The 26,019-nt window shown below is 45.1% G+C and overlaps 1 protein-coding gene across 1 annotated transcript in view; it reads left to right on the top strand.

Moving 5' to 3' along the window:
• The first annotated feature begins 2,760 nt into the window (after nt 1–2,760).
• LOC110520461 (follistatin-related protein 1) overlaps nt 2,761–26,019 on the top strand; it is a 36,079-nt gene continuing 12,820 nt past the window's right edge. The window contains exons 1-5 of the mRNA XM_036975016.1: nt 2,761–2,919; nt 3,054–3,110; nt 20,361–20,462; nt 24,869–24,998; nt 25,580–25,612. Of these exons, the coding sequence (XP_036830911.1) occupies nt 3,054–3,110; nt 20,361–20,462; nt 24,869–24,998; nt 25,580–25,612 (322 nt within the window). The 5' untranslated portion in view covers nt 2,761–2,919. The remainder of the gene's footprint in view (nt 2,920–3,053; nt 3,111–20,360; nt 20,463–24,868; nt 24,999–25,579; nt 25,613–26,019) is intronic.

A 26,019-nucleotide genomic window follows, 5' to 3' on the forward strand; every position in this document is an offset into this window, starting at 1 on the left:
AAGAGGAACTGTGCAAGGTCTAAGCACCAGATCTCCAGTGCTCCCCCACAGCCCGGTTCGACCTGTGCCTGCACTCTGGAGGTGCCAGGCTAAAGTGGGCATTCAGCCTGGAAGAGTGGTGTAAAGGATACGCACCAGATCTCCAGTGCTCCCCCACAGCCTGGTTCGTCCTGTGCCTCCTCCAAGGACCAGGCCTTCAGTAGGTCTCCCCAGCCTGGTGAGTCCTCTGCCTGCTCCACGGACCCCATAAGCAGTCCCGGGCCCGCAATGAGGGTCCCCAGTCCGGGGCCGGCAGCGAGGGTCCCCAGTCCGGGGCCGGCAGAGAGGGTCCCCAGTCCGGCAGCGAGGGCCTCCAGTCCGGGGCCGGCAGCGAGGGCCTCCAGTCCGGGGCCGGCAGCGAGGGCCTCCAGTCCGGGGGGCAGCGAGGGCCTCCAGTTCGGGGCCGGCAGCGAGGGTCCCCAGTCTGGGGCCGGCAGAGAGGGTCCCCTGTCCGGGGCCGCCTGCTAGGGCCTCCAGTCCGGGGCCGGCAGCGAGGGTCCCCAGTCCGGGGCCGGCAGCGAGGGTCCCCAGTCCGGGGCCGGCAGAGAGGGTCCCCAGTCCGGGGCCGGCAGAGAGGGTCCCCAGTCCGGGGCCGGCAGAGAGGGTCCCCAGTCCGGGGCCGGCAGCAAGGGTCCCCAGTCCGGGGCCGGCAGCGAGGGTCCCCAGTCCGGGGCCCACCAAAGTGGGGGGAGCCAGAGGCGGAGGGGGACCTACGTCCCGCACCAGAGCCACCGCCATAAGGGATGCCCACCCGGACCCTCCCCTTTACAGTCATGTTTTGTGGCCGGAGTACGCACCTTTGGGGGGGGGGTCTCTTCCCAGTACTGTCACGCCCTGGCCATAGAGAGGCTTTAATTCTCTATTTTAGGTAGGCCAGGGTGTGACTAGGGTGGGCATTCTAGTTTCTTTATTTCTATATTTTCTGTTTCTATGTTTTGGCCGGGTATGGTTCTCAATCAGGGACAGCTGTCTATCGTTGTCTCTGATTGGGAATCATACTTAGGCAGCCTTTTTTCCTTTGTATTTTGTGGGTAGTTATCTTTGTTAGTGGCACTATAGCCCTAGTAAGCTTCACGGTCTTTTCTGTGTTTCTTGTTTTGTTGGCTACATTTACATAAATAAAGGAAAATGTACGCTCACCACGCTGCACCTTGGTCCGGTCATTTCCACGACGGCGACCCTGACAGGTGCAAAAGAGCAAAAAAATCAATAACAATATGGGGATGAGGTAGTTGGGTGTGCTATTTACAGATGGGATGTGTACAGGTACAGTGATCGGTAAGCTGCTTTGACAGCTGATGCTTAACATTAGAGAGTCTTCAGCTTTAGGGATTTTGGGAATTTGTTCCAGTCATTGGCAGCAGAGAACTGGAAGGAAAGGCGGCCAAAGGGGGAGTTGGCTTTGTGGATGACCAGTGAAATATACCTGCTGGAGCGCGTGCTACGGGTGGGTGTTGTTATGACAGAGTCGAAAGCCTTGGCCAGGTCGATGAAGACGGCTGCACAGTACTGTCTTTTATCGATGGCGGTTATGATATTGTTTAGGGCCTTGAGCGTGGCTGAGGTGCACCCATGACCAGCTTGGAAACCAGATTGCCTAGTGGAGAAGGTGCGGTGGGATGCATGGCCAGCCGTAGAAAAATGCTTACTGAAATGATTGTTGATTTATCGGTGGTGACAGTGTTTCCTATCCTCAGTGCAGTGGGCAGCTGGGAGGAGGTTCTCTTATTCTCCATGGACTTTAGTGTCCCAAAACATTTTGGAATTAGTGCTACAGGAAAAAGAAAAAAAAGTTGCATATCGGGGGGCTATTCGATGCTAATGCAGTACGCAACAGGATGTTTTTGTGCTGGTCAAGGGCAGTCAAGTCTGGGGTGAACCAAGGGCTATATCTGTTCTTAGTTCTATTATTTTTGAACGGCGCACGCTTATTTAAGATGGTGAGGAAAGCACGTTTAAAGAGCATCCAGGCATCCTTTACTGACTGTATGAGGTCAATATCCTACCAGGATACCCGGGCCAGGTTGATTAGAAAAGCCTGCTTGCTGAAATGTTTTAGGGAGTGTTTGACAGTGATGAGGGGTGGTCGTTTGTACGCGGACCCATTACGGACGCAGGCAATGAGGCAGTGATCACTGAGATCCTGGTTGAAGACAGCAGAGGTGTAGTTAGAGGGCAAGTTGGTCAGGATGATATCTCTGAGGGTGTCCATGTTTACAGATGTAGGGTTGTACTGTTCACTGAGAATGACAGATATAACTTACTATAACTATGTGAATTTGGTCAGGATGCCAAAAAAGTTACATATTGCAGTTAAGTAAACTGTTTTAGGTAACCATACCAAACATAACATGTCATAGTAATTTGAGGATGTAAAAAAATCGTTTACTATGTTATGTCTAGTCGATGAGACCAGGCTGCAATTATACATGCTGCAAACACTTTGTAATGTCTGCACAGCTATTTGCTCACCCGACAAACGGACAATAACCCGCAACCTTAAACCAGATAGTTCTAACTGTGAGGAAGTTCTCTCCTGTTCTCAAAAAAAGTAATGTACAGTATAATGAAGCGAATCCAGGTTTTAGAACATATGAACAAACTGCCATATTCTCTATTGCCATTACTGCCAACAGGGGTGAATTATTCGGGACCGCAAAATGTGCTTGTCCCCCTTGGATTGGGAATGTTCTGTCGGTAAACATTCCAGGGCTCAGGACATTTATTTTCAGTGGCCACGTCATAGCGGGGGGAGACTGTAGACCACGAATTCCTCAGCGCTCCTGAAATCACAGACCTCTCTCTCGCCTCTGTTACCGGCACACATTCATCGAACTCCTCCTCGCAGCAGCTGTTTGAACGAAGCCGCTTTCCAGAAGGGTATAGCATAATTGGCATAACAATATATGAAATATTGCTCTTTATTTCTTGATTATTTAACCATTTTACCTGGCATTAACCTATAACATTATTTCATTTTCCTTTCTCTCTTCCTTGCCTTTTTCTCTTCCCAGATGTTGCGAAGTGTCCCCTTCCTTGTACTGCTGGCCGTAGCGCTCTGTCAAACCGAGGTAAAAGTTGGACTCCAGATTGTTTTGTTAACTTGTGATCAATGCAAAACTTTATGTAATATTACGATTGTCATAGGTGAGGCTACTCCGATATTAAACAGGAAAGGCTGTGTTCCCTTTACGGGCTTTATGGTTTGGGGCGTTTATGCTATTCAGTCACATGACGGCACAGCTGAAGCACTTGAAATGTAGGCTAGTCTAGTTGTGTTTGTGATAAACGCAATAATTATAGTCTTTATAGATGTATTTTAGATGCACTACAGCACCAAAAGTATGTGGACACCCCTTCAAATGAGTGGATTCTGCTATTTCATCTACACCCGTTGCTGACAGGTTTATAAAATCGCGCACATTGCCATGCGATCTCTATAGACAAACATTGGCAGTAAAATGGCCTTACTGAAGAGCTCAGTGACTTTCAAAGTGGCACTGTCATAGGATGCCATCTTTCCAACAAGTCAGTTTGTCAAATTTCCACCCTGCTATAGCTGCCCAGGTCAACTGTAAGTGCTGTTATTGTGAAGTGGAAACATCTAGAAACAATAACTGCTCAGCTGCGAAGTGGTAGTCCACACAAGATCACAGAATGGGACCGCAGAGTGCTGTAGTGTGTACAAATAATTTGTCCTCAGTTGTGATACTCACTACGGAGTTCCAAACTGCCTCTGGAAGCAAAGTCAGCACAAGAACTGTTCGTCGGGAGCTTCATGAAATGGAGCCTAAGATCACCATGCGCAATGCCAAGCGCCGGCTGGAGTGCTGTAAAGCTCGCCACCATTGGACTCTGGAGCAGTGGAAACACCATTCTCTGGAGTGATGAATCATGCTTCACCATCTGGTAGTCCGACAGACAAATCTGGGTTTGAGAACTAATGTATAGTGCCAACTGTAAAGTTTGGTGGAGGAGAAACAATGCTCTGGAACTAGGCCCATTAGTTCCAGTGATAGGAAATCTTAACTCTACAGCATACAATTACATTCTAGACAATTCTGTGCTTCCAACTTTGTTGCACCAGTTTGGGGAAGGCCCTTTCCTGTTTCAGTATGACAATGCCCCGTGCACAAAGCGAGGACTTGCCTGGCCTGCACATAGCCCTGACCTCAATCCCTTCGAACACCTTTGGGATGAATTGGAACGCCGAATGCGAGCCAGGCCTAATCGCCCAACATCAGTGCCCGGCCTCACAAATGCTCCTGTGGCTGAATGGAAGCAAACAATGTTCCAACATCTAATATAAAACCTTCCCAGAAGAGTAGAGGCTGTTATAGCAGCAAAGGGGAGACCAACTCCATATTAATGCCATTGATTTTGGAAGGAGATGTTCGACAAGCGGTGTCCATACTTTTGGTCATGTAGTGTATATTCTTCATGATGGTTCAAAGGTTTTTTTTTTAATGGGAGAATTAAACGTGGCATTATCCAGGGCACATTTCACATTATGAGACTTAATTAGGGAGACAATTAGTCCTAGCCAGTTCAATTAAACTACAACAGGGACCATTACATTTGAATTGCAAGAGCATCTTCCAAATCCGTTTGTAGATTATGATGCCCACACAGCACATTATTTTATCATCATGATTTTTAGGCCAACTAAAACAAGCAGAGATATTTATCTTTGCTGATGTAGTTTAGCTATGTTCGTGTCTTCTATATTCCATGAATTTCCCCTCTCAGTGTTTGTTAAGTTGATTAAATGATAGTGTTGCATGTAGATGAGGATGCTCATTGTTTTCTTTGTCGCCATGGGTAACAAGCAGAGTTAATAGACAGCTGGGGTGTGTGTGTGTGTGTGTGTGTGTGTGTGTGTGTGTGTGTAATAACGCTCTCCCGGGTGGGTCTCACACACTGGTGCTAAGTAAACACTGAACTAAAGTGATGGGAGATGAGGTGTCTTGAAACTGCACACTGTTAGTACTGTCACACACAGGCATGCGCGCACACACACACACACACACACACCACAAACACACACCGGGTGTATGGGTCAGCACCGTACCTCATTTGGCAGCTTTTGAGCACCTGGTTTGATGTAATGTATTTGGGACGTTCTCATGTTGACCTGTTTTAAGTGGGTCTAGATGTCACGTGTCAGTAATGTATTTGTCAGTTGCTGTGTAAAGTAGGGCTAGGATTGGGTTGCATGTCATTGCAGATTATGGGGTTAGATTGTGGAAAAGACAGATTTTCAGGAGTTAGGCTATTCAGGATTACCATAGTGTTTGGAGTGAGATTATGGGGTTAGATTGTGGAAAAGACAGATTTTCAGGAGTTAGGCTACTTTGTCATTTATTTGCTCTTCAGGATTACCATAGTGTTTGGAGTGAGATTATGGGTCATGGTTTGGAAGGGGTTTGTTTTGGAGGTGATGTTTTTCAGGGTTGTAGTACTCTGTCTAGACCTTGGAGGTAGACTGCAGGGTTAAGTAAGTGAGCCTCTACTCTACATTGTCCTTACATGTCCAGACAGTCATCATCACTATCAGTACCACTGTCTGCCACATTACTCACAGTGGAAACTCTACCTCCAGGCCCTCTGCTGACCTCCTAGTGCTGCCCCTGTCATTGCCTGCTGAAATATGTCCTTTTGTGTGAGTCTTTATTGGATCTGTGACTTCTCTCATTGGTGAGCTCTCTCAGTGATGTGCTCTCTGATTGGTGAGCGCTCTCATTGATGTGCACTCTCATTGGTGTGCTCTCTCATTGATGTGCTCTCTCATTGATGTGCTCTCTCATTGGTGTGCTCTCTCATTGATGTGCTCTCTCATTGATGTGCTCTCTCATTGATGTGCTCTCTCATTGGTGTGCTCTCTCATTGATGTGCTCTCTCATTGGTGTGCTCTCATTGGTGTGCTCTCTCATTGGTGAGCTCTGGCATTGAGAAGACTGAGTACAAGCCAGAGTGTGTAGAATGTGGTTGTGGAGTATGCGGGGGAGGCATTATAAAGACATCTATTGTTTAAAGGTAATTGCCCTGGTAATATGCAGCCTGTTGACAGACCTCGGTGGGGAATGTTAAGGTGGGCCGCTAGTACACTGTTTTAAGGCGGTCTAGGGGATTGTTTAGTTATACAGTGTATTGGTATGGTGGTCTTCGGTGATCATTTCAAGTCTCAGTCCCTATTGTGTACTTAGTGGAGCAGCGTAGCAGCAGATACTGTACCTCAGGGTGTATGTGTGTATGTTTGTGTGTGTCTGCATGTGTGTGTGTGCGCCTGTGTGTGTGGCAGGGGACTGTGTGAGTGCTGTTGTTTGATGGCTTTTTATATTGCTGGCATGAGAATGCTAAGTTATTCAAATGTAGATGCGGACTTTAGATTTATTATGAAGGAGAGAATGCCCGGGTGCTTTCTGTGGCGAGACATTGCTGTGTTTGCAGATAAAAGGCTCAGAGACAGTACTTCTGAGCTCACAGCTATTCTCTGCATCTGTGTGGAGACTGAGGAGAGATATGCATCTGGTAAAAAAAATGTTGACGTATCCCCCCAAACGTTGACAGTGAGATGCCAAGGCTGTGTGGAAACACATAGGCACGCACACACATTTACAAAGCCAGATCCATAACACCCACACACTTCACCTTTCTCTTCTCCAGGCATCCTGTGTTAATGCGTTAACCATGGTGGCCGGTGTAATGACACAATAGATAATTCAGTCATCACAACCACGGCTGGATCTGGCTTTGAAAATATCAGGCTTCAGGAGAGAAACAGAATAATGGCCCTCAAGGACACAGTGTACAACCCCCCCCCCCCCCCCCCCCCCTCTCTACTCACACACAGTGGATAGATACTCTCTACTCACACACAGTGGATAGATACGCTCTACTCACACACAGTGGATAGATACGCTCTACTCACACACAGTGGATAGATACGCTCTACTCACACACAGTGGATAGATACTCTCTACTCACACACAGTGGATAGATACTCTCTACTCACACACAGTGGATAGATACTCTACTCACACACAGTGGATAGATACTCTCTACTCACACACAGTGGATAGATACGCTCTACTCACACACAGTGGATAGATACTCTCTACTCACACACAGTGGATAGATACTCTCTACTCACACACAGTGGATAGATACTCTCTACTCACACACAGTGGATAGATACTCTCTACTCACACACAGTGGATAGATACTCTCTACTCACACACAGTGGATAGATACTCTCTACTCACACACAGTGGATAGATACTCTCTACTCACACACAGTGGATAGATACTCTCTACTCACACACAGTGGATAGATACACTCTACTCACACACAGTGGATAGATACTCTCTACTCACACACAGTGGATAGATACTCTCTACTCACACACAGTGGATAGATACTCTCTACTCACACACAGTGGATAGATACTCTCTACTCACACACAGTGGATAGATACTCTCTACTCACACACAGTGGATAGATACTCTCTACTCACACACAGTGGATAGATACTCTCTACTCACACACAGTGGATAGATACTCTCTACTCACACACAGTGGATAGATACTCTCTACTCACACACAGTGGATAGATACTCTCTACTCACACACAGTGGATAGATACTCTCTACTCACACACAGTGGATAGATACTCTCTACTCACACACAGTGGATAGATACTCTCTACTCACACACAGTGGATAGATACTCTCTACTCACACACAGTGGATAGATACTCTCTACTCACACACAGTGGATAGATACGCTCTACTCACACACAGTGGATAGATACTCTCTACTCACACACAGTGGATGGAAACGCTCTGTGCTGAAGGAGATGAGGACGTAGGATTAAAATGTTAGAATCCTGACTGTTTGCAATTAGTTTTACACTTGTTCTACAGTGTAGCCAAATACAAATTCTTGCGTCTACACGTTTAACTATTGTTTGTAGAATGACAACCCTAATGTTGGCGAGTAACATTTTTAGCAATGTACAAAACTACATTTAGCAGACTACTTTAGAGTCCTTGTAGAGGAGCTGCCTCCCAGGCTGAGGTATATTAGCTGACTAGAGCTGACAGTGACAGAGTTGCTGTCTCCCAGGAACCATGCTCTGTAGCTGTTGATGACTGTTCTCTCATTGGTAGGTGCTGCCTGGCTATAAATACCAAACCCAGGTGGAGTGAATAGAGCAGGACCATGGGGGATTGAACAGCCTGTCCCCTGTCTCTATTAGTCAGGACTGTTCTAATTTTTCTAGCTCTAGACACACAAACACAGAGAGAGACAGGAGAGATAGCATAGATGTCTTCTAGGGTTGTTTTATAACACCATCCTCTCTCTTTCTAGCCTCTATTTTCTGTAGCTAACAACGTTAGCTCCATCTCTCATCATCTTGTGTGTGTTTATTTGTGTGTGTGTCAGGGGAATGGACCAGGCACAGAGATAGCACTTGGCAGCATGCCCAAACATCAGGCCAAAAATGTCAGGCAGTTAATACCAAGCAGATACACACACACACACACACACAGCCTAATTTCAGTGCAGCTTCAATACGAAACGGTTTATGACTCACAGTAATTGAATGTGGACAATAGGACATGGTTGTTTATGCCAGATGAAATGTCACGGACATATCTAACTCAGCAGAATACTTGAATTGACACCTTGATGATAAATGTGTTCTCCAACAATCATCTGAGCATTCCACTCCCTAAAATGGCTGTCCATTCTAAACATTACATCATATATTGTAGAGGTCTGCAAACAGGCACACTTCCTTCTCCAAACACACTTCCAGCCATTAGCCCTGACTATGGCCCCATGGAGGGAGTAGTCTGGGGCAGGGAAGCTACCCATTCCCTGGCCTGGGCCCTCCTACCCAGAGAGACTGAAGCACTGCCCAGAACAGGCTGGAAGAGAAGTGAGGGAGAGAGGATAGAAAGAGAAAGGAGTGAGAAAATAGGAAGAGAGGGATTGAGAAGGGAGATTAAGGGAGCGAGGGACCGGGTTTGGAGTTGAGAACAAGAGAGAAAATTGATCATTTACAACAGAATGAAAAGATTTAGGCACAATAAAGGAGACAATAAAGGGGAGGATATGGATATTGAAAGTGGGACAGCACGAGGGAGAGAGAGAGAGGGAAGCCTCCTCAGATTAAACAATGGAAGTGGGGGGACAGGGGTGTCATTGTCCTGCCTGTGAGACTGTGCCGTGTGCCCACAGGAGTAGAAAGGATGGCAGTGACACTCTGTTTTAGGTACTTTATTTTCTCAGTGACATTTTAACTTATAAGCTAACTTCCTGACTAATACCTTTCTTTGTCTCTCCATCTCTCTTTGTCTGTTTGTCTGTTGCATTTCGACACGTTCTTGAATCTCAAGGGCTTATGGAATATAAAATGTGGCAATGACATCACACTAACTGTCTTCCATTCCATACACGTATAAGAAAACAAAGTCTGGGTCCAAATACCCATACTTACATTTTAAATAGGCTTTTTCAGTAGGATAAATATAAACGTTTTATAGTACAAGGAATTTTGAAAATGAAGTATCCTTTAAATGCCAGGATGTCATACTCATTTCGGCTTTTCATCTAGTAGAATTCGCAGTGGAAGAGAATCGTCTTTTCGCACCTATGCTGAGGCATGAGAGCCTGACGAACCGGGGGAGGCAGGGGAGCCTGGAGATCTGTCTCAGGCATGAGAACCTGTAGCCGCTGACGTCATTCCCACCGAAACAAAAAAAAAAACACTCCCTGATGCTTCCCTTGGGTGAGGCGTCATTCTCTAGCGCTGCGAGTCGGGAAGCAAGTTCAGGGAGTGTTTTAATAAATAAACACAACATAATACAAAACAAGAAACACTAACAGCACACAGACAAGAAACAATAACACCTGGGGAAGGATCCAAAGGGAGTGAGAGATAGGGAAGGTAATCAGGGAAGTGATGGAGTCCAGGTGAGTCTGATGACACACAGGTGCGCGTAACGATGGTGGCATGTGTGCGCCATAACGAGCAGCCTGGTGACCTAGAGGCCGGAGAGCGAGCACACGTGACACAGATACCAGAGCATATACCACCAGAGAGTTTGTATATATGGATATTATATTTCTCTGTAACTCTCATATCCCTCTGACACTTCCTCCAGACTTACAGCCACGTTCACTCCTATCTCAATCTCACTCCAATAGAAATGCTTGGGACATGATCCAGGCATTTCAACAATGTTATGCTCTAGTCTGTAGACCTTATAGTGTGGTGTCTAATGCTCAGCAGGGGCTCCCTCCCCAACTCCTTTAACTGTAACTCAGTGGAGTGGAGTCTTTATCTTGAAAGCTCAGATTGCACTGTCTTGAAAGTGTGAGGATACATAAACAGTAGGATACTGGATATTTAAAAGTAGGAATTTAGAAATGGTGGTGCTGGCAACAGAAATGTTTAAACTCTAAAACTTTCTCTGGTTAACAGCAGTGATTCACTATACAGATAGCCACGCTAGCTTCACCCTCATGTTGGTGCTAGCAAGCAGGCTAGGTAGTGCTAGGTATCAACAGCCAATCCAGCAGGGGCTGGAAACTATAGTGAGCTTTGATTGGTCAATATACTGTATGTACTTTTATTTCCCTCTCTTTTTCACTTTGCCTCCCCTCTTGTCCTCCCTCCCCTTCTTTCCTCCCTCCCCTGTTGGAGCTTAATAAGAAATGTGTGTCTGAGAGCTATGAGGGGACCGTCTTCTCTCTGACTGTTTAATTGGGAGGGGGAGTATAGGCATGATGTCATCAATGGTGAGATGCAGAGCATCTGTGAGTCATTTGTTTAAAACTCCCCTTACACACTTCTATAGAGGGGTGTATGTGTATGGGCATTGGTCTGTTCATTCATAGTAGCACGGATTAACACTAATCTCACTGACCTTTCATTGTGGTTGTTGTTAGAAAAACTGTGGTCACAAAGGTAGCTACAGATTCTGCTGCAGGTGAAAAGAGAGGGAGCAGATTAAGTGATAGGAGTGAGGGATGGGTTTCATCCTTGCCTTTAATTGGCTACCTTGTGGGGCATTATCAGTCAATGCGTTGCGTCGCCATGTTAGCGTGTTTGTTTACTATCTCTAAATCAATGTTCTATATGCTAATGAGTTCAGTGGTACACTCTGGGAAGGGACTAATGGTGGTTGTAAAGTGACCCCTCAGCAGGAAGCATTGATCCAGCTGCTGACTCAGTGGATCACCACACACACACACACAGTTCTCATTTGACAGATTTAGCCCGGTGCTAAGGATGTGAAGGGGACTCTTATCGGCAGTGGAAAATGAATGAGGGATTTTCAGAGAAAGGCAGGAAAGAACAGAGCACCTTTTAACTCCAATCTGCTTCAGCATGAGGTCAATAAACCTGCGGCAGGAGTAAAATTGAGTTCAGACCTCCCTCCACCCATCCCCCCTTTTCTTACAGTCTGACTCATTTTCTGCAGCTCAATTCCTATCACTTCTCTCTCTCTCTCGGTCTCTGTCTTCTCCTGCCATCCCCCTTTTCTTGCAATCTCTGACTCTCACTACCCTTTTTCCCTCTTCTCCACTCTCCTCCTCTTCTTTCTCTATCACTTAGTGACTCTCTTCCCTTCTCTCTCTCTCCTCCAGGCAGCATTGCATGGCTGGCCTCAATTCACAGGGACATCTTACCCAGCCCTACATTTAAACAAGGAGAAGAAGAATAGAGACAGAAAGCAAGTTGTTGAGGACAGAGAAATAAGATGCGAGAGAAAGAAATGGGAAAGGGAGGTATAAATGAGTGACAGATACTTTTTTTAGATAAGCTGTGATGTCTGTCTTTCTTGGAACACCTGTTATTTTCCCATAATACACCTCTACCACCTGTAAAGGGAGAGAGAGAGAAGGATGGAGAGAGTATGAGATCACTGACTCACCAAGTTCCAGGCAAGAAGCAACTCTCCAGGGATTTTTCAATGTTTCCAGTCACAATTTTCATTTATACCTCATAGAATGACTTCCATCATATTAATAAAATGAAGCCTGGTTTGTTATAAGGTCACTTTAATACAGTAGCTAGTGTAAGCCTATAGGAGCTCCTATCTAGCTATGGTTCAGCTAAACAGTTTCTCTAGCTAGCTTTTAAATTTGAGATTCTTCGAAGTAGCCACCCTTTGCCTTGATGACAGCTTTGTACACTCTTGGCATTCTCTCAACCAGCCTCATGAGGTAGTCACCTGGAATGCATTTCAATTAACAGGTGTGCCTTGTTAAAAGTTAATTTGTGGAATTTCTTTCCTTAATGCGTTTGAGCCAATCAGTTGTGTTGTGACAAGGTAGGGGTGGTATACAGAATATTTGGTAAAATACCAAGTCCATATTATGGAAAGAACAGCTCAAATAAGCAAAGAGAAATGGCAGTCCATCATTACTGTAAGACATAAAGGTCATTCACTCTTGAAAATTTCAAGAACTTTCTTCAAGTGCATGTGCAAAAACCATCAAGCGCTATAATGAAACTGACTCTCATGAGGACCCCCACAGGAAAGGAAGAACCAGAGTTACCTCTGCTGCAGAAGATACGTTCATTAGAGTTACCAGCCTCAGAAATTGCAGCCCAAATAAATGCTTCACAGAGTTCAAGTAACAGACACATCTCAACATCAACTGTTGAGAGGAGACTGCGTCAATCAGGCCTTCATGTTTGAATTGCTGCAAAGATACCACTAACACCAATAAGAAGAAGAGACTTGCTTGGGCCAAGAAACACGAGCAATGGACATTAGACCATTAAATCTGTCCTTTGATCTGAAGAATCCCAATTTGAGATTTTTGGTTCCAACCACCGTGTCTTTGTGAGATGCAGAGTAGGTGAACGGATTATCTCCGCATGTGTGGTTCCCACCGTGGAGGAGGACTGTGGTGTGGGGGTGCTTTGCTAGCGACACTGTCAGGGATTTATTTAGAAATCAAGGCACACTTAACCAGCATGTCTACCACAGCATTCTGCAGCGATACGCCATCCCATTTCGTTTAAGCTTGGTGGGAAAATAATTGGTTTTCAACAGGACAATGACACAACACACCTCCAGGCTGTGTAAGGGCTATTTGACCAAGAAGGAGGGAGATGGAGTGCTGCATCAGATGACCTGGCCTCCACAATCACCCAACCTCAACCCAGTTGAGATGGTTTGTGATGAGTTGGACCGCAGAGTGAAGGAAAAGCAGCCAACAAGTGCTCAGTTTTGCAGGGCTTGCCACATACGACAAGAGTCAGAGCTGGTTTAGTACGACTTGATCTTAGTCCTGTATTGATGCTTTTGCCTGTTTGATGGTCCGTCAGAGGGCATAGTGGGATTTCTTGTAAGCTTCCAGGTTAGAGTCCTGCTCCTTGAAAGCAGCAGCTCTATCTTAGCTCAGTGCGGATGCTGCCTGTAATCCATGGCTTCTGGTTGGGGTATGTACGTACGGTCACTGTGGGGACGACGTCATCGATGCACTTATTGATGAAGCCAGTGACAGATGTGGTGTACTCCTCAATGCCATTTGAGGAATCCCGGAACATATTCCAATCTGTGCTAGCAAAACAGTCCTGTAGCTTAGCATCTGCTTCATCTGACCACTTTTTAATTTATTTGGTCACTGGTGCTTCCTGCTTTCATTTTTGCTTGTATGCAGGAATCAGGAGGATAGACTTATGGTCAGATTTGCCAAATGGAGTGCGAGGTAGAGCTTTGTATGCATCTCTGTGTGTGGAATATAGGTTGTCCAGAGTTCTTTTCCCTCTGCTTGCACATTTAACATGCTGATAGTAATTTGGTAAAACGGATTTAAGTTTCCCTGCATTAAAGCGTTTTCTTGTTTGCTTTTGGCGGGATACAGCTCATTCAATGCTGTCTTTAGTGCCAGCCTCTGACAGTGGTGGTATGTAAACATCTACAAAGAATATAGATGAGAACTCTCTCTGTAGGTAATGTGGTCTGCATCTTATCATGAGAAACTCTACCTCAGGTGAGCAATAGCTCGAGACTTCTTTAGATAGCTCGAGACTTCATTAGATTTCGTGCACCAGCTGTTGTTTACAAAAATACATCATCCTCCGCCCCTTGTCTTACCAGACGCCGCTGTTCTATCCTGCCGTATTACCAGCCATCTGTATGTTGATATTGTCGTCGTTTAGCCACGACTCCGTGAAGCATAAGATGTTTCAGTATTTAATGTCCCGTTGGTAGTTTAATCTTCACAATAACTCGCCCATTTTATTGTCCAAAGATTTCATGTTTGCTAGTAGAATTGAGGGGAGTGGCGGTTTATTTGATCGCCTCCGACTCCTCAGAAGGCAGCCCGCCCTCCAGCCTCTCTTTCTCCGCCACCTCTTCACGCAGATTACTTGGGTTGGGTTCCCAAGTGAGCCGTATATCCTCCGCCTCGGGCTCGTCAGAGTCGTGAAAGGAGAAAAAGGATTCTGCTTGTCCGTGGTGAGTAATCGCAGTCCTGATGTCTAGAAGTTATTTTCGGTCATAAGAGGCGGTAGCGACAACATTATGTACAAAACATTGACTCGCTACTTGTACCCCGTGTATATAGCCAAGTTATCGTTACGTATTGTGTATTTATTCCTTGTGTTATTACCTTTCTATTATTTGAAAATGTTTCTCTCTGCGTTGTTGAAAAGGGCCCATAAGTCCACTGTTAGTCTACATCTGTTGTTTACGAAGCATGTGACAAATACAATTTGATTTGATAAAAAGGACACTATGATAACGCTACTGTACTTTTATATTTATATGGGAGGAATAAACATTCATTGTTGAAATGCTAACATTACTTGATCATGAAGCATATTGTTAGTTAGCTAGCTAGCAAGAAAATAAACCCTTTAATTGTCTACACATGAGTGTAATATAGTTTGGTTGCTTTATTCAATACTGTAATATGTTTTAGAAAAAAGTTGCTATGATTGTTAAATAGTTTGTGCTTACTAGCTAGTGGCTACTGGGATATTTACGGTCAATTTGAGCTGCCAAGAACATCGCGTTGCCAGCCACAATGAAAGGGAAGGATGTAATGTGAATTGAATGGTAGAAATCTCTTTCACCACTCCACTCCTCATGCTCCCCTTCATGTCTCGTAGTGGAAATAGGATCTAAGCTGATTGATACCCATTCATAAGCCAATCATTAATCACACCCAGACAACTCTGAATCGCTATTGGCTCAGATGGGACAGAATGTGTTTTATCTTTTTGATTCAAATGAACAAAGATCATTACTTTACCAAAGATTTTAAGAGCCTCTGTGTGTTGTGTTGTGTGTGCGCGTGTGTGCAGTGGCATACTGCCATTTAACCAGGACTCTTGCTAGGTCTGAGCAATCCCCCCCACATGTCTCTCACTCTGAGCCTTGCATCTCCTGTCACCATAGCAACTCCACATTTGGAGCCGGGTGGAACATAAACTGCTCTCTCACTCTGAGCACTCATTAGCTAAATGTCAGGGTGGTTCTGCAGGCTTTAATTGGAGAGATGGTGCAGTGGCGCTGGAGCTAAGCTAAACTAAGGATAGCTAAGCTAAACTAAACTAAGCTTAGGGGGGGGGGGGGGGGGGGCTTTGAAGATGGATTACAGTATGACTCAAGCAATGGTGTGTGGGGTTGGGGGGTGTTAGTGTGTGTTTGTTTGTGCTTGTCTTTGTTTTTCTTCCACCAAACAAGGTTGTTTGTTAGTTTGTGTGTAGGGTGCATTTTAGTTTTTCCACCAAGCAGGGTTGTGTTTGTGTATATTTGTGTGTGGGTGGGTGTGTGTTTGCTTTTCAACCAAAATAACAAACTTGTAGTCTGGTTGGCAATGACATTCACCCAGGTTTCTTGCTCTATGTCCCCTTCCTCCTCTATCTCTCTAGTTAGTACAGTACAATATGCTGTGTAACCATGACCTCCATGGTAGCCTGGCATTAGATTCCTGAAAACTGATTGGACAGAGGGCAGGTCACAGGAGCCTCCAGGGAGTTCCAGTTGTGATCAGTGTGGGGAAGAGTTTTACTACATCTAGCAATCTGACTATACACCAGAGAACACACACAGGAGAGAGATGATTTAGTTAGAATCAATGTTGGAAGACATTCTGTTGTGTGTGTGCGCGTGTGTGTGTGCGCGTGTGTGTGCGCGTGTGTGTGTGCGCGCGCATGTGTGTGTGTGTGTGTGTGTGTGTGTTTAAAACAGGGTGTATCCACATCTGGAGTCTGAGCTGTATTTTCCTTTGAGCCTATTCACATGGTCTGTGTGATTCTCATTCCCTGCTGCTTTCTTTGCTTGCCTTCACTCTGCTCTGCTTTCCTCGCTTGTGTGTGTGTACATCTGTGAGTCATGGAATGTGGTGGTACCTGTTTGGTGGAAAAGCTAACACGGAACCCAAACCGGCTGCGCGCATGCGCCATCGTGCATACATTTATTTTATCTCCCTACACCAAACGCGATCACGACACGCAGGTTAAAATATCAAAACAAACTCTGAACCAATGACATTAAGGAGTTCTATTTTAGCCCTTGGCATCGCAGACGCTCGTTGGCGCGTGAGCAGTGTGGGTACAATAATTGAATAACATGGATTTCTACATTTATTTTTCGACACTCGCGCATGCGATGTGTCCGGTCTGGTCAGCATGTAAGACACTCCTACACAAGCAAATACACACTAACAAACAACCCTGTTTGGTGAAAGGCTAAGACACACCAACACAAACAAATACACACTAACAAACAACTCTGTTTGGTGGACAAGTAAAACATACACACACGCAAACACACACAGTTAGAACGAGAAGGGGTAGTTGGGAGGGCTGTGAAGCTACTCTCAGAGCTATGCTTGGCAGCTGGTAATTGGCTGGCCTGTTGCTCATGTGAACTACTTGGCAAGTGTACTACCCTTGTTTTAAGGGAGAGGAGGCAGAGATTTAAGGAAACAAAGAAAATAAAGAGCAACAGAAAAATAGAAAAGTATGGAGAGATTGAATGAAACCAATAAAATGAAATCAGACCGTTACTGTGTGTTCTGCATGACACCATATCTTTTCTACACAATACAGTTGGTAGAGTTCTACTGTTCACACACACTCACTTTTGCTCATACCATCCAAAACTGCCTCTATCACCACATTATGTTGGCCGGGTTCTTCCACTGATGAGAAGTCATGTTACACCCAGAAGTTGAGATTTACTCCTGGCCACTTCCTGTTTACACTCCTGCGTGTCCTCTCTTGAGGTGAGCTTAAGCATGGCTGGCATGGTAACTAACGCCTGCCACATACAGCAGTGAATGTGAGAGACCTTCACTTAAGTAGAGATAGAGAGAACTTGTCAGTACTCTATATAAAGGGAAATTACCCATTGTCATGGCAATGAAAGAGTGTCTTCTGGGAGTTTGTGGCGAAAGTTATGCTGCTCCAGTAAGACAGACATCAGCTCTCGACTCCATGGCCGATGTAAGTAATTTAATCTCACCAGCCCTATCCCACCTGGACAAGAGAAATACCTATGTAAGCATGATGTTCATCAACTACAGCTCAGCCTTCAACACCACAGTGCCCTCCAAGCTGATCACTAAGCTCAGGGCCCTGGGTTTGAACCCTTCCCTGTGCAACTGGATCTCGGACTTTCAGACGGGCTGCCCCCAAGTGGTGAAGGTAGGCAACAACACCTCTGCCACGCTGATTCTCAACAGGGGGGCCCCACAGGGGTGCGTGTTCAGCCCCCTCCTGTACTCCCTGTTCACCCATGACTGCGTGGCCACGCAGTGGTGCCAGGAAAATAACTTCTCCCTCAACGTCAACCAAACAAAGTAACTGATTGTGGACTACTGGAGACAGCAAAGAAAGCACGCCCACATCAACATTGACAGAGCCACGATGGAATGATTTTTATTAGGATCTCTTTTAGTCCTCATTTGGTCTCATCTTCCAAGAGTCCTTAAACATTCAAATACAATTTATGATACAATCATATGTCCACATATAACACACTGTTACAAACAACAGAGATAATACACTGCCATATTGACCAGATAAATAGTCATAAATATGACAGTCTGAAAATATAGATTGGTTCCTTCATCTACCACAGTGAAGTTCCTCGGCGTGCACATCACTGACAACCTGAAATGGTCCCTTCACACAGACAGTGTGGTGAAGAAATTTGGAGGCTGAAGAAATTAGTCTTTGCCCCTCATAATGTTCTACAGATGCACCTTTTGGGCTTTATCACCACCTGGTACGACAACTGCACCGTCTGCAACTGCAGGGCTCTCCAGTGGGTGGTGCCATCAGCCCAACACATCACCGGGAGCACTCTGCCTGCCCTCCAGGTCGTCTGCAGCACCCAGTGTCACAGGAAGGCCAAGAAGATCATCAAGGACCTCTGCCACCTGAGCCACGGCCTGTTCACCCCGCTACCATCTAGAAGGCAGAGACAGTACAGATGCATCAAAGCTTAGACCAAGAGACTGAAAAACAGCTTCTATCTCCAGGCCATCAGTTAAATAGTAACTACTAGCCGGCCTCCACACATAACCTTACCCTGAACCTTAGTCACTGTTACTAGCCAGCTACCAACGGGTACTCTACCCTGCACCTTAGAGACTGCTGTCGTATGTACATAGTCATTGAACACTGGTCACTTAAATAATGTTACATACTGTTTCATCCACTTCATATGCGTTGTATTCTAGCCATGGCTCATCCCATATACTGTAACACCATAGGGCGGGGCACAATTGGCCCAGCGTCATCCAGGTTAGGGGAGGGTTTGGCCGGGGTAGGCCGTCATTATAAAATAACAATTCGTTCTTGACTGACTAGCCTAGTTAAATAAAGGTTAAAAAAATAGTTAAAAAAATACTGTGATACACCTTTTCTATTCATATACGGTCCATGCTGTCTATACCTCATTCCATTATTTATATATTTATGTATATCAGTCGTGAAAAGGGCACGACAAAACCTATTCACCCTCAGGAGACTGAAAAGATTTGGCATGGGTCCTCAGATCCTCAAAAGGTTTTACAGCTGCACCATCGAGAGCATCCTGACTGGTTGCATCACTGCCTGGTATGGCAACTGCTCGGCCTCCGACTGCAAAGCACTACAGATGGTAGCGCATACGGCCCAGCTTCCTGCCATCCAGGACCTCTATACCAGGCTTGTCAAAGACATTAGCCACAGACTGTTCTACCACACGACAAGCGGTACCAGAGTTCCAAGTCTAGTTCCAAGAGGCTTCTAAATAGCTTCTACCCCCAAGCCATAAGACTCCTGAACATCTAATCAAATGGCCACCCAGACTATTTGCATTGCCCCCTGTTTTACACTGCTGCTTCTCTCAGTAATTATCTATGCATAGTCACTTTAATAACTCTACCTACATGAATATATTACCTAAATTACATGGACTAACCAGTGCCCCTGCACATTGATTCTGTACCAGTACCCCCTGTAGGCAAGTCAGTTAAGAACAAATTCTTATAAACAATGATAGCTTAGGAACAGTGGGTTAACTGCCTTGTTCAGGAGCAGATTTTTACCTTGTCAGCTCACGGATTTGATCTAGCAACCTTTCGGTTAATGGCCCAATGCTCTAACCACGAGGCTACCTGTCGCCCCACAAAAGATATGAAGATTTTTCCATTTTGCCAGCTCAGGGATTCGAACCAGTGACCTTTCAGTTACTGGCTCAATGCTCTTAACTACAAGGCTACCTGCTGCCACCATGTGAATATGACCAACAACGCAGTTTCAAGAGAAATAGCTCTTTAATTATTTGTTATTTATTTCTTCTTTCTTTAGGTACTTTTCTTAAATGCATTGTTGGTTAAGGGCCTGTAAGTAAGCATTTCACTGTAATACCTGTTGTTTTCGGCGCATGTGACAAATAACATTTGATTTGATACAACATCTGATTTGATTTGAGCTTGTATTCGCATGCGCACGACTATGTACGTGTGTGCGTTTGCTGGTTGTATTATTGTGGTTTCTGAGGGGTTGAGAGTGATGGTGTCATTTCCATGTGGTTTTGTAGTGAAACTGACAGTGTCGTGATGGAGAGTATTTTAGTAGCACACTGAACCTCACCCTTCTGTTTGAAACCACTGGCTCTGAGAATAGTGTAACAGTTCCACCTTGTGTCTGATATATGTTATCACAGTATTTTATCCAGGGCGTATATCCTTAGTGCTGACAGTGTGCTTACGTGTGAGTTTTAAATGCCAAAGCTGTGTGTGTGTTTTCAATACTAACAGTGTGTGTTTTCTCTTTACTCAGGAGGTGCAGACTAAGAGTAAGGTTTGTGCCAATGTGTTCTGTGGCGCAGGAAGAGAGTGTGCAGTCACTGAGAAGGGAGAACCCAGCTGCTTGTGTATAGAGGTGAGTCCAATCATGGTCATATGCACAGTAAACAGTGTAACCGGTGCTATGAAATGCTTACTAGAAAACTTCCTCACCATGCAATGTTAACAATAAGTACAAGACTAGAGCAATAGTACGTAAATAGTCAACACAAATACTACACTACTGTTCAAAGGTTTGGGGTCACTTAAACATTTCCTTGTTTCCCATGAAAACATACATGAAATTAGTTGCAAAATTAATAGGAAATATATTCAAGACGGGGGTAGAAGCTGTTTAGAAGCCTCTTGGACAAAGACTTGGCGCTACGGTACCGCTTGCCGTGCGGTAGCAGAGAGAACAGTCTATGAATATGGTGGCTGGACAGTTTATAGGGCTTTCTTCTGACACCGCCTGGTATAGAGGTCCTTGATGACAGGAAGCTTGGCCCCAGTGTTGTACTGGGCTGGTCGCACTACCCTCTGTAGTGCCTTGCGGTCGGAGGCCGAGCAGTTGCCATACCAGGCAGTGGTGCAACCAGTCAGGATGTTGTCGATGGTGCAGCTAAAGAACCTTGTGAGGATCTGAGGACCCATGCTGAATCTTTCAGTCTCCTGAGAGGGAATAGGCTTTGTCGTGCCCTCTTCACGACTGTCTTGATGTGCTTGGACGATGTTAGTTTGTTGGTGATGTGGACACCAAGGAACTTGAAGCTCTCAACCTGCTCCACTGCAGGTGGTCTTGATCACGTTGAGGGAGAGGTTGTTGTCCTGGCACCACACAGCCAGCTCTTTGACCTCCTCCCTATAGGCTGTCTCGTCTTTGTCGGTGATCAGGCCTACCACTGTTGTGTCATCAGCTAATTTAATGATGGTGTTGGAGTCATGCCTGGCCGTGCAGTCATGAGTGAACAGGAGGGGGCTAAGCACGCACTGCTGAGGGGACCCTGGGTTGAGGATCAACGTAGCGGATGTCTTGTTACCTACCCTTACCACCTGGGGGCGGCCCGTCAGGAAGTCCAGGATCCAGTTGCAGAGGTAGGTGTTTAGTCCCAGGGTCCTTAGCTTATTGATGAGCTTTGAGGGCACTATGGTGTTGAACGCTGAGCTGTTGTCAATGAATAGCATTCTCACATATGTGTTCCTTTTGTCCAGGTGGGAAAGGGCAATGTGGAGTGCAATAAAGATTCTTGCCAGTTGGTCAGCGCATGCTCGCAGTACACGTCCTGATAATCCGTCTGGCCTTGCGGCCTTGTGAATGTTGACACGTTTAAAAGTCTTTCTCACATCGGCTGCGGATAGCATGATCACACAGTCTTCCGGAACAGCTGGTGCAGTCATGCATGTTTCAGTGTTATGAGCACATAAGTAGTTTAGCTCGTCTGGTAGGCTCGGGTCACTGGGCAGCTCTCGGCTGTGCTTCCCTTTGTAGTCTGCAATGGTTTGCAAGCCCTGCCACATCGGACGAGCATCAGAGGCGGTGTAGTGCGATTCAATCTTAGTCCTGTATAACCTCTCTTGGGTAGGGTGCAGTATTTTCACGTCCGGATAAAAAGCGTGCCCAAAGTAAACTGCCTGTTACTCAGGCCCAGAAGCTAGGATATGCATATAATTGATAGAGTTGGATAGAAAATACTCTAAAACTGTTAAGATAATGTCTGTGAGTATAACACAACTGATATGGCAGGAGAAACCGCGAGGACAAACAATCCCCCCCCCCCCCCCAAAAAAAAACATTCAGCCTACCACTATTTTCAATGGCTGTCACTTTTATTATAAGGCGAAGTCCTCCCAGATTGTAGTTTCTAGGGCTTCCACTAGATGTCAACAATCTTTAGAAAGAGTTTCAGGCTGGTGTTTGGACATATGAGCCAGAAATTGTAGTTTTTCTAGGTGGCTCCCATTTTGGCTGTAGTGTTTCCAAGCGTGTAAATGAGAGCGCGTTCTTTGGTATTTTCCTCCGGTAAAAACAATAACGATTCTCCGTCTTAAATTGTATAGTTTAGTTATGTATTAGGGTACCTGAGGTTTGATTATAAACGTTGTTTGACTTGTTTGGAAAAGTTTATTAGTAACATTTGGGATTAATTTTGTATGCATTTTGATGGAGGGAAACTGGGTGGATTATTGACTGTAGCGCGCCAGCTAAACTGAGTTTTTATGGATATAAAGAAGGACATTATCGAACAAAAGGACCATTTGTGATGTAACTGGGACTTTTTGGAGTGCCAACAGAAGAAGATCATCAAAGGTAAGGCATATTATATCACTATTTCTGACCTTCGTGTCGCACCTTCCTGGTTGAAATGTCTTTCATGGTTTTGTATGCGGGGCGCTGTCCTCGGATAATCGCATGGTGTGCTTTCGCCATAAAGCCTTTTTGAAATCTGACAGCGGCTGGACTAACAAGAAGTTAGGCTTTATTTTGATGTATTACACCAGTGATTTTATGAAAGTTAAATATTTATAATTCTGTAGTTTGAATTTCGCGCTCTGCAATTTCACAGGATGTTGGCCAGGTGGGACGCTACCATCCCACCTGCCCATAAGAAGTTAACACTTTGCCTGTTTGATGGTTCATCAGAGGGCATAATGGGATTTCTTATAAGTTTCCGGGTTAGAGTCCCGCTCCTTGAAAGCGGCAGCTCTAGCCTTTAGCTCAGTGCGGATGCTGCCTGTAATCCATGTCTTCTGGTTGGGGTATGTACGTACGGTCACTGTGGGGACGACGTCATCGATGCACTTATTGATGAAGCCAATGACTGATGTGCTGGTGTATTTCTCAATGCCATTTGAGGAATCCCGGAACATATTCCAATCTGTGCTAGCAAAACAGTCCTGTAGCTTAGCATCTGCTTCATCTGACCACTTTTTAATTTATTTGATCACTGGTGCTTTCTGCTTTCATTTTTGCTTGTAAGCAGGAATCAGGAGGATAGACTTTTATGGTCAGATTTGCCAAATGGAGGGCAAGGGAGAGCTTTGTATGCGTCTCTGTGTGTGGAGTATAGGTTGTCCAGAGTTTTTTTCCCTCTGGTTGCACATTTATGTGCTGATGGAAAGAGATTGCACGTTTGCTAGCAGAATGGAAGGAAGTGGGGGTTAAATTCGATCGCCGGCAAATTCTCAGAAGGCAGCCCGCACTTTGGCCCCTTTTTCACCACCTCCTCTTCACACAAATCACGGGGATCTGGGCCTGTTCCCAAAAAAGCCGTATGTTATTCGCGTCGGGCTCGTCAGAGTCATGAAAGGGAGAAAAGGGTTCTGCTAGTCCGTGGTGAGTAATCGCAGTCCTGATGTCTAGTAGTTATTTTCGGTCATAAGAGACGGTAGTGGCAACATTATGTACAAAATAAGCTTTTTTTAAAAGTTACAAACAACGCAAATAAACCGAACAAAAAAACACAATAGGTTGTAAAACGTCTGCCTTCCTCTCCGGCGCCATCTTACAGCTTCTTCCTCTGTCCAGTGTCTGTGTTCTTTTTCCCATCTTAATCTTTTATTTGTATTGGCCAGTCTGAGATATGGCTTTTTCTTTGCAACTCTGCCTAGAAGGCCAGCATCCCGGAGTCGCCTCTTCACTGTTGACATTGAGACTGGTGTTTTGTGGGTACTATTTAATGAAGCTGTCAGTTGAGGACTTGTTCTGTGAAGGGAGTAGTACACATCGTTTTACAAGATCTTCAGTTTCTTGGCAATTTCTCGCATGGAATAGCCTTCATTTCTCAGAACAAGAATACACTGACAAGTTTCAGAAGAAAGTTCTTTGTTTCTGGCCACAAATGCTGATGCTCTAGATACTCAACTAGTCTAAAGATGGCCAGTTTTATATTGCTTCTTTAATTAGAACAACAGTTTTCAGCTGTGCTAACTAATTGCAAAAGGGCATTGTCATGATCAATTAGCCTTTTAGCTACATTAGTCATTTACAACATTAACAATGTCTACACTGTATTTCTGATAAATTTGATGTTATTTTAATGGACAAAAAAAATTGGAAATTTCTAAGTGACTCCAAACTTTTGAACGGTAGTGTATATCACTCAAATATTGTATAAAACAACAGGACGTGATATATTGAAGAAAAATACAAAACATACTGACTGTACTGTGAATATACAGTACTTGATAGTGAGCTTGTGCGTGCGTGTGTGTGACTATGCATGTGTGTGACTATGCATGTGTGTGCCTGCGTGTGTGTGAATAACAGAGTTTATCAGCATGTGAGTGTGTTGTGTGTCCAGGTATGCCACTTTTGGCATGATTTTTTTTATTCACGGTCATTAAGATGCCTGATCTTTTTATTCGGGGTCATTAAGACTCTCTCTCTTTCTCTCTCCTCCCACCCTCTCCCTTTATTGCTCTCTCTTTATCTCTCCCTCTCTCCTCCCACCCACCTTCTCCATCTCTCTCTGTCTCCCTCTCTTCCCTTCTCTCTGTCTCTAGAGCTGTAAGCCACACAAGCGTTCAGTGTGTGGCAGTAACGGTAAGACATACCGCAACCACTGTGAGCTCCACCGAGACGCATGTCTCACCGGCCTCAAGATCCAGGTGGCCCACGACAGACACTGCCAGGGTGGGGAAAAAACATGCACATACTTTCTTGTTAACTTTGTGTGTGTATAGCACATGACTGACCTCTATTGCTATCTGATGCCTATGTACTCAGGGGCATAATCTCTGGTTGTCATGACACAGTCAGTAATACGTGTGAGCTGTCAGGTCAGCTGTTGGCCATATAAGGCTATCCTATCATCATCCGACAGACAGGCAAAATATATGGTCCCAGGCTCATCTTCGATTTAGCTAGTGTTGAACTTTGAACCTATACGCCCAATGACCTCTTGTCTGTCTGTTGGCCTGGACATTGATCAGGTTGATGAATCCTCTCCTAGTGTCACAGAGAGGCCATCATGTCATGGTATCCATGGGCATTATTGGTTATTGTGGCAATGTGACAATGACATGATGAAAAACACTAGATGGGAAACAAACACTAGATATTGTAAAACAATTAAATAAAGCTGTTCTCTTTCTCTCTGTGTGTTCCTCTATTTTGTATCTCACTCTCTCTCACTCTCTCTCTCGCTCTCTCTCAATCTCTCTCACTCTCTCACTCTCTCTCTCGCTCTCGCTCTCTCTCTTTGTCGTCTGCAGAGAAGAAAGCAGAGCATGCAGCCGCCAGCCCGGGTGAGTGAGTGTGACTTGGGAGATCTGTGTGCTCAGCCAATAAGAGCTCTGTATCTCAGCTCTTATTTCCTCTAGTCCTTATGGAGCTTTATCAGACATAGTACACCTCTCTCATAGCAATATCAGTGTTCTACTGATCTCTTATTGCACTTGTGATAAGCACTCTTCAGTTAACTGATAGGGAGTGTGCAGGGTTAGGGCACAGGACTGTACATTTGGGCACATAATGAGCTGGGAGGTACTGGTGTGCTCTGGACAGAACAGGGATTGTGTGCATTCCCTTTACCATACTAGAGAGTGTCAAAATGGCTAGAGTACCTGTTAGATTGTGGATTTTGACTGTGTCACATCTCTCTCTCTCTCTCTCTCTCTCTCTCTCTCTCTCTCTCTCTCTCTCTCTCTCTCTC

This window comes from Oncorhynchus mykiss, chromosome 3 (genome assembly GCF_013265735.2).
Source record: "Oncorhynchus mykiss isolate Arlee chromosome 3, USDA_OmykA_1.1, whole genome shotgun sequence".
In the NCBI taxonomy this organism is placed as follows: Eukaryota; Metazoa; Chordata; class Actinopteri; order Salmoniformes; family Salmonidae; genus Oncorhynchus; species Oncorhynchus mykiss.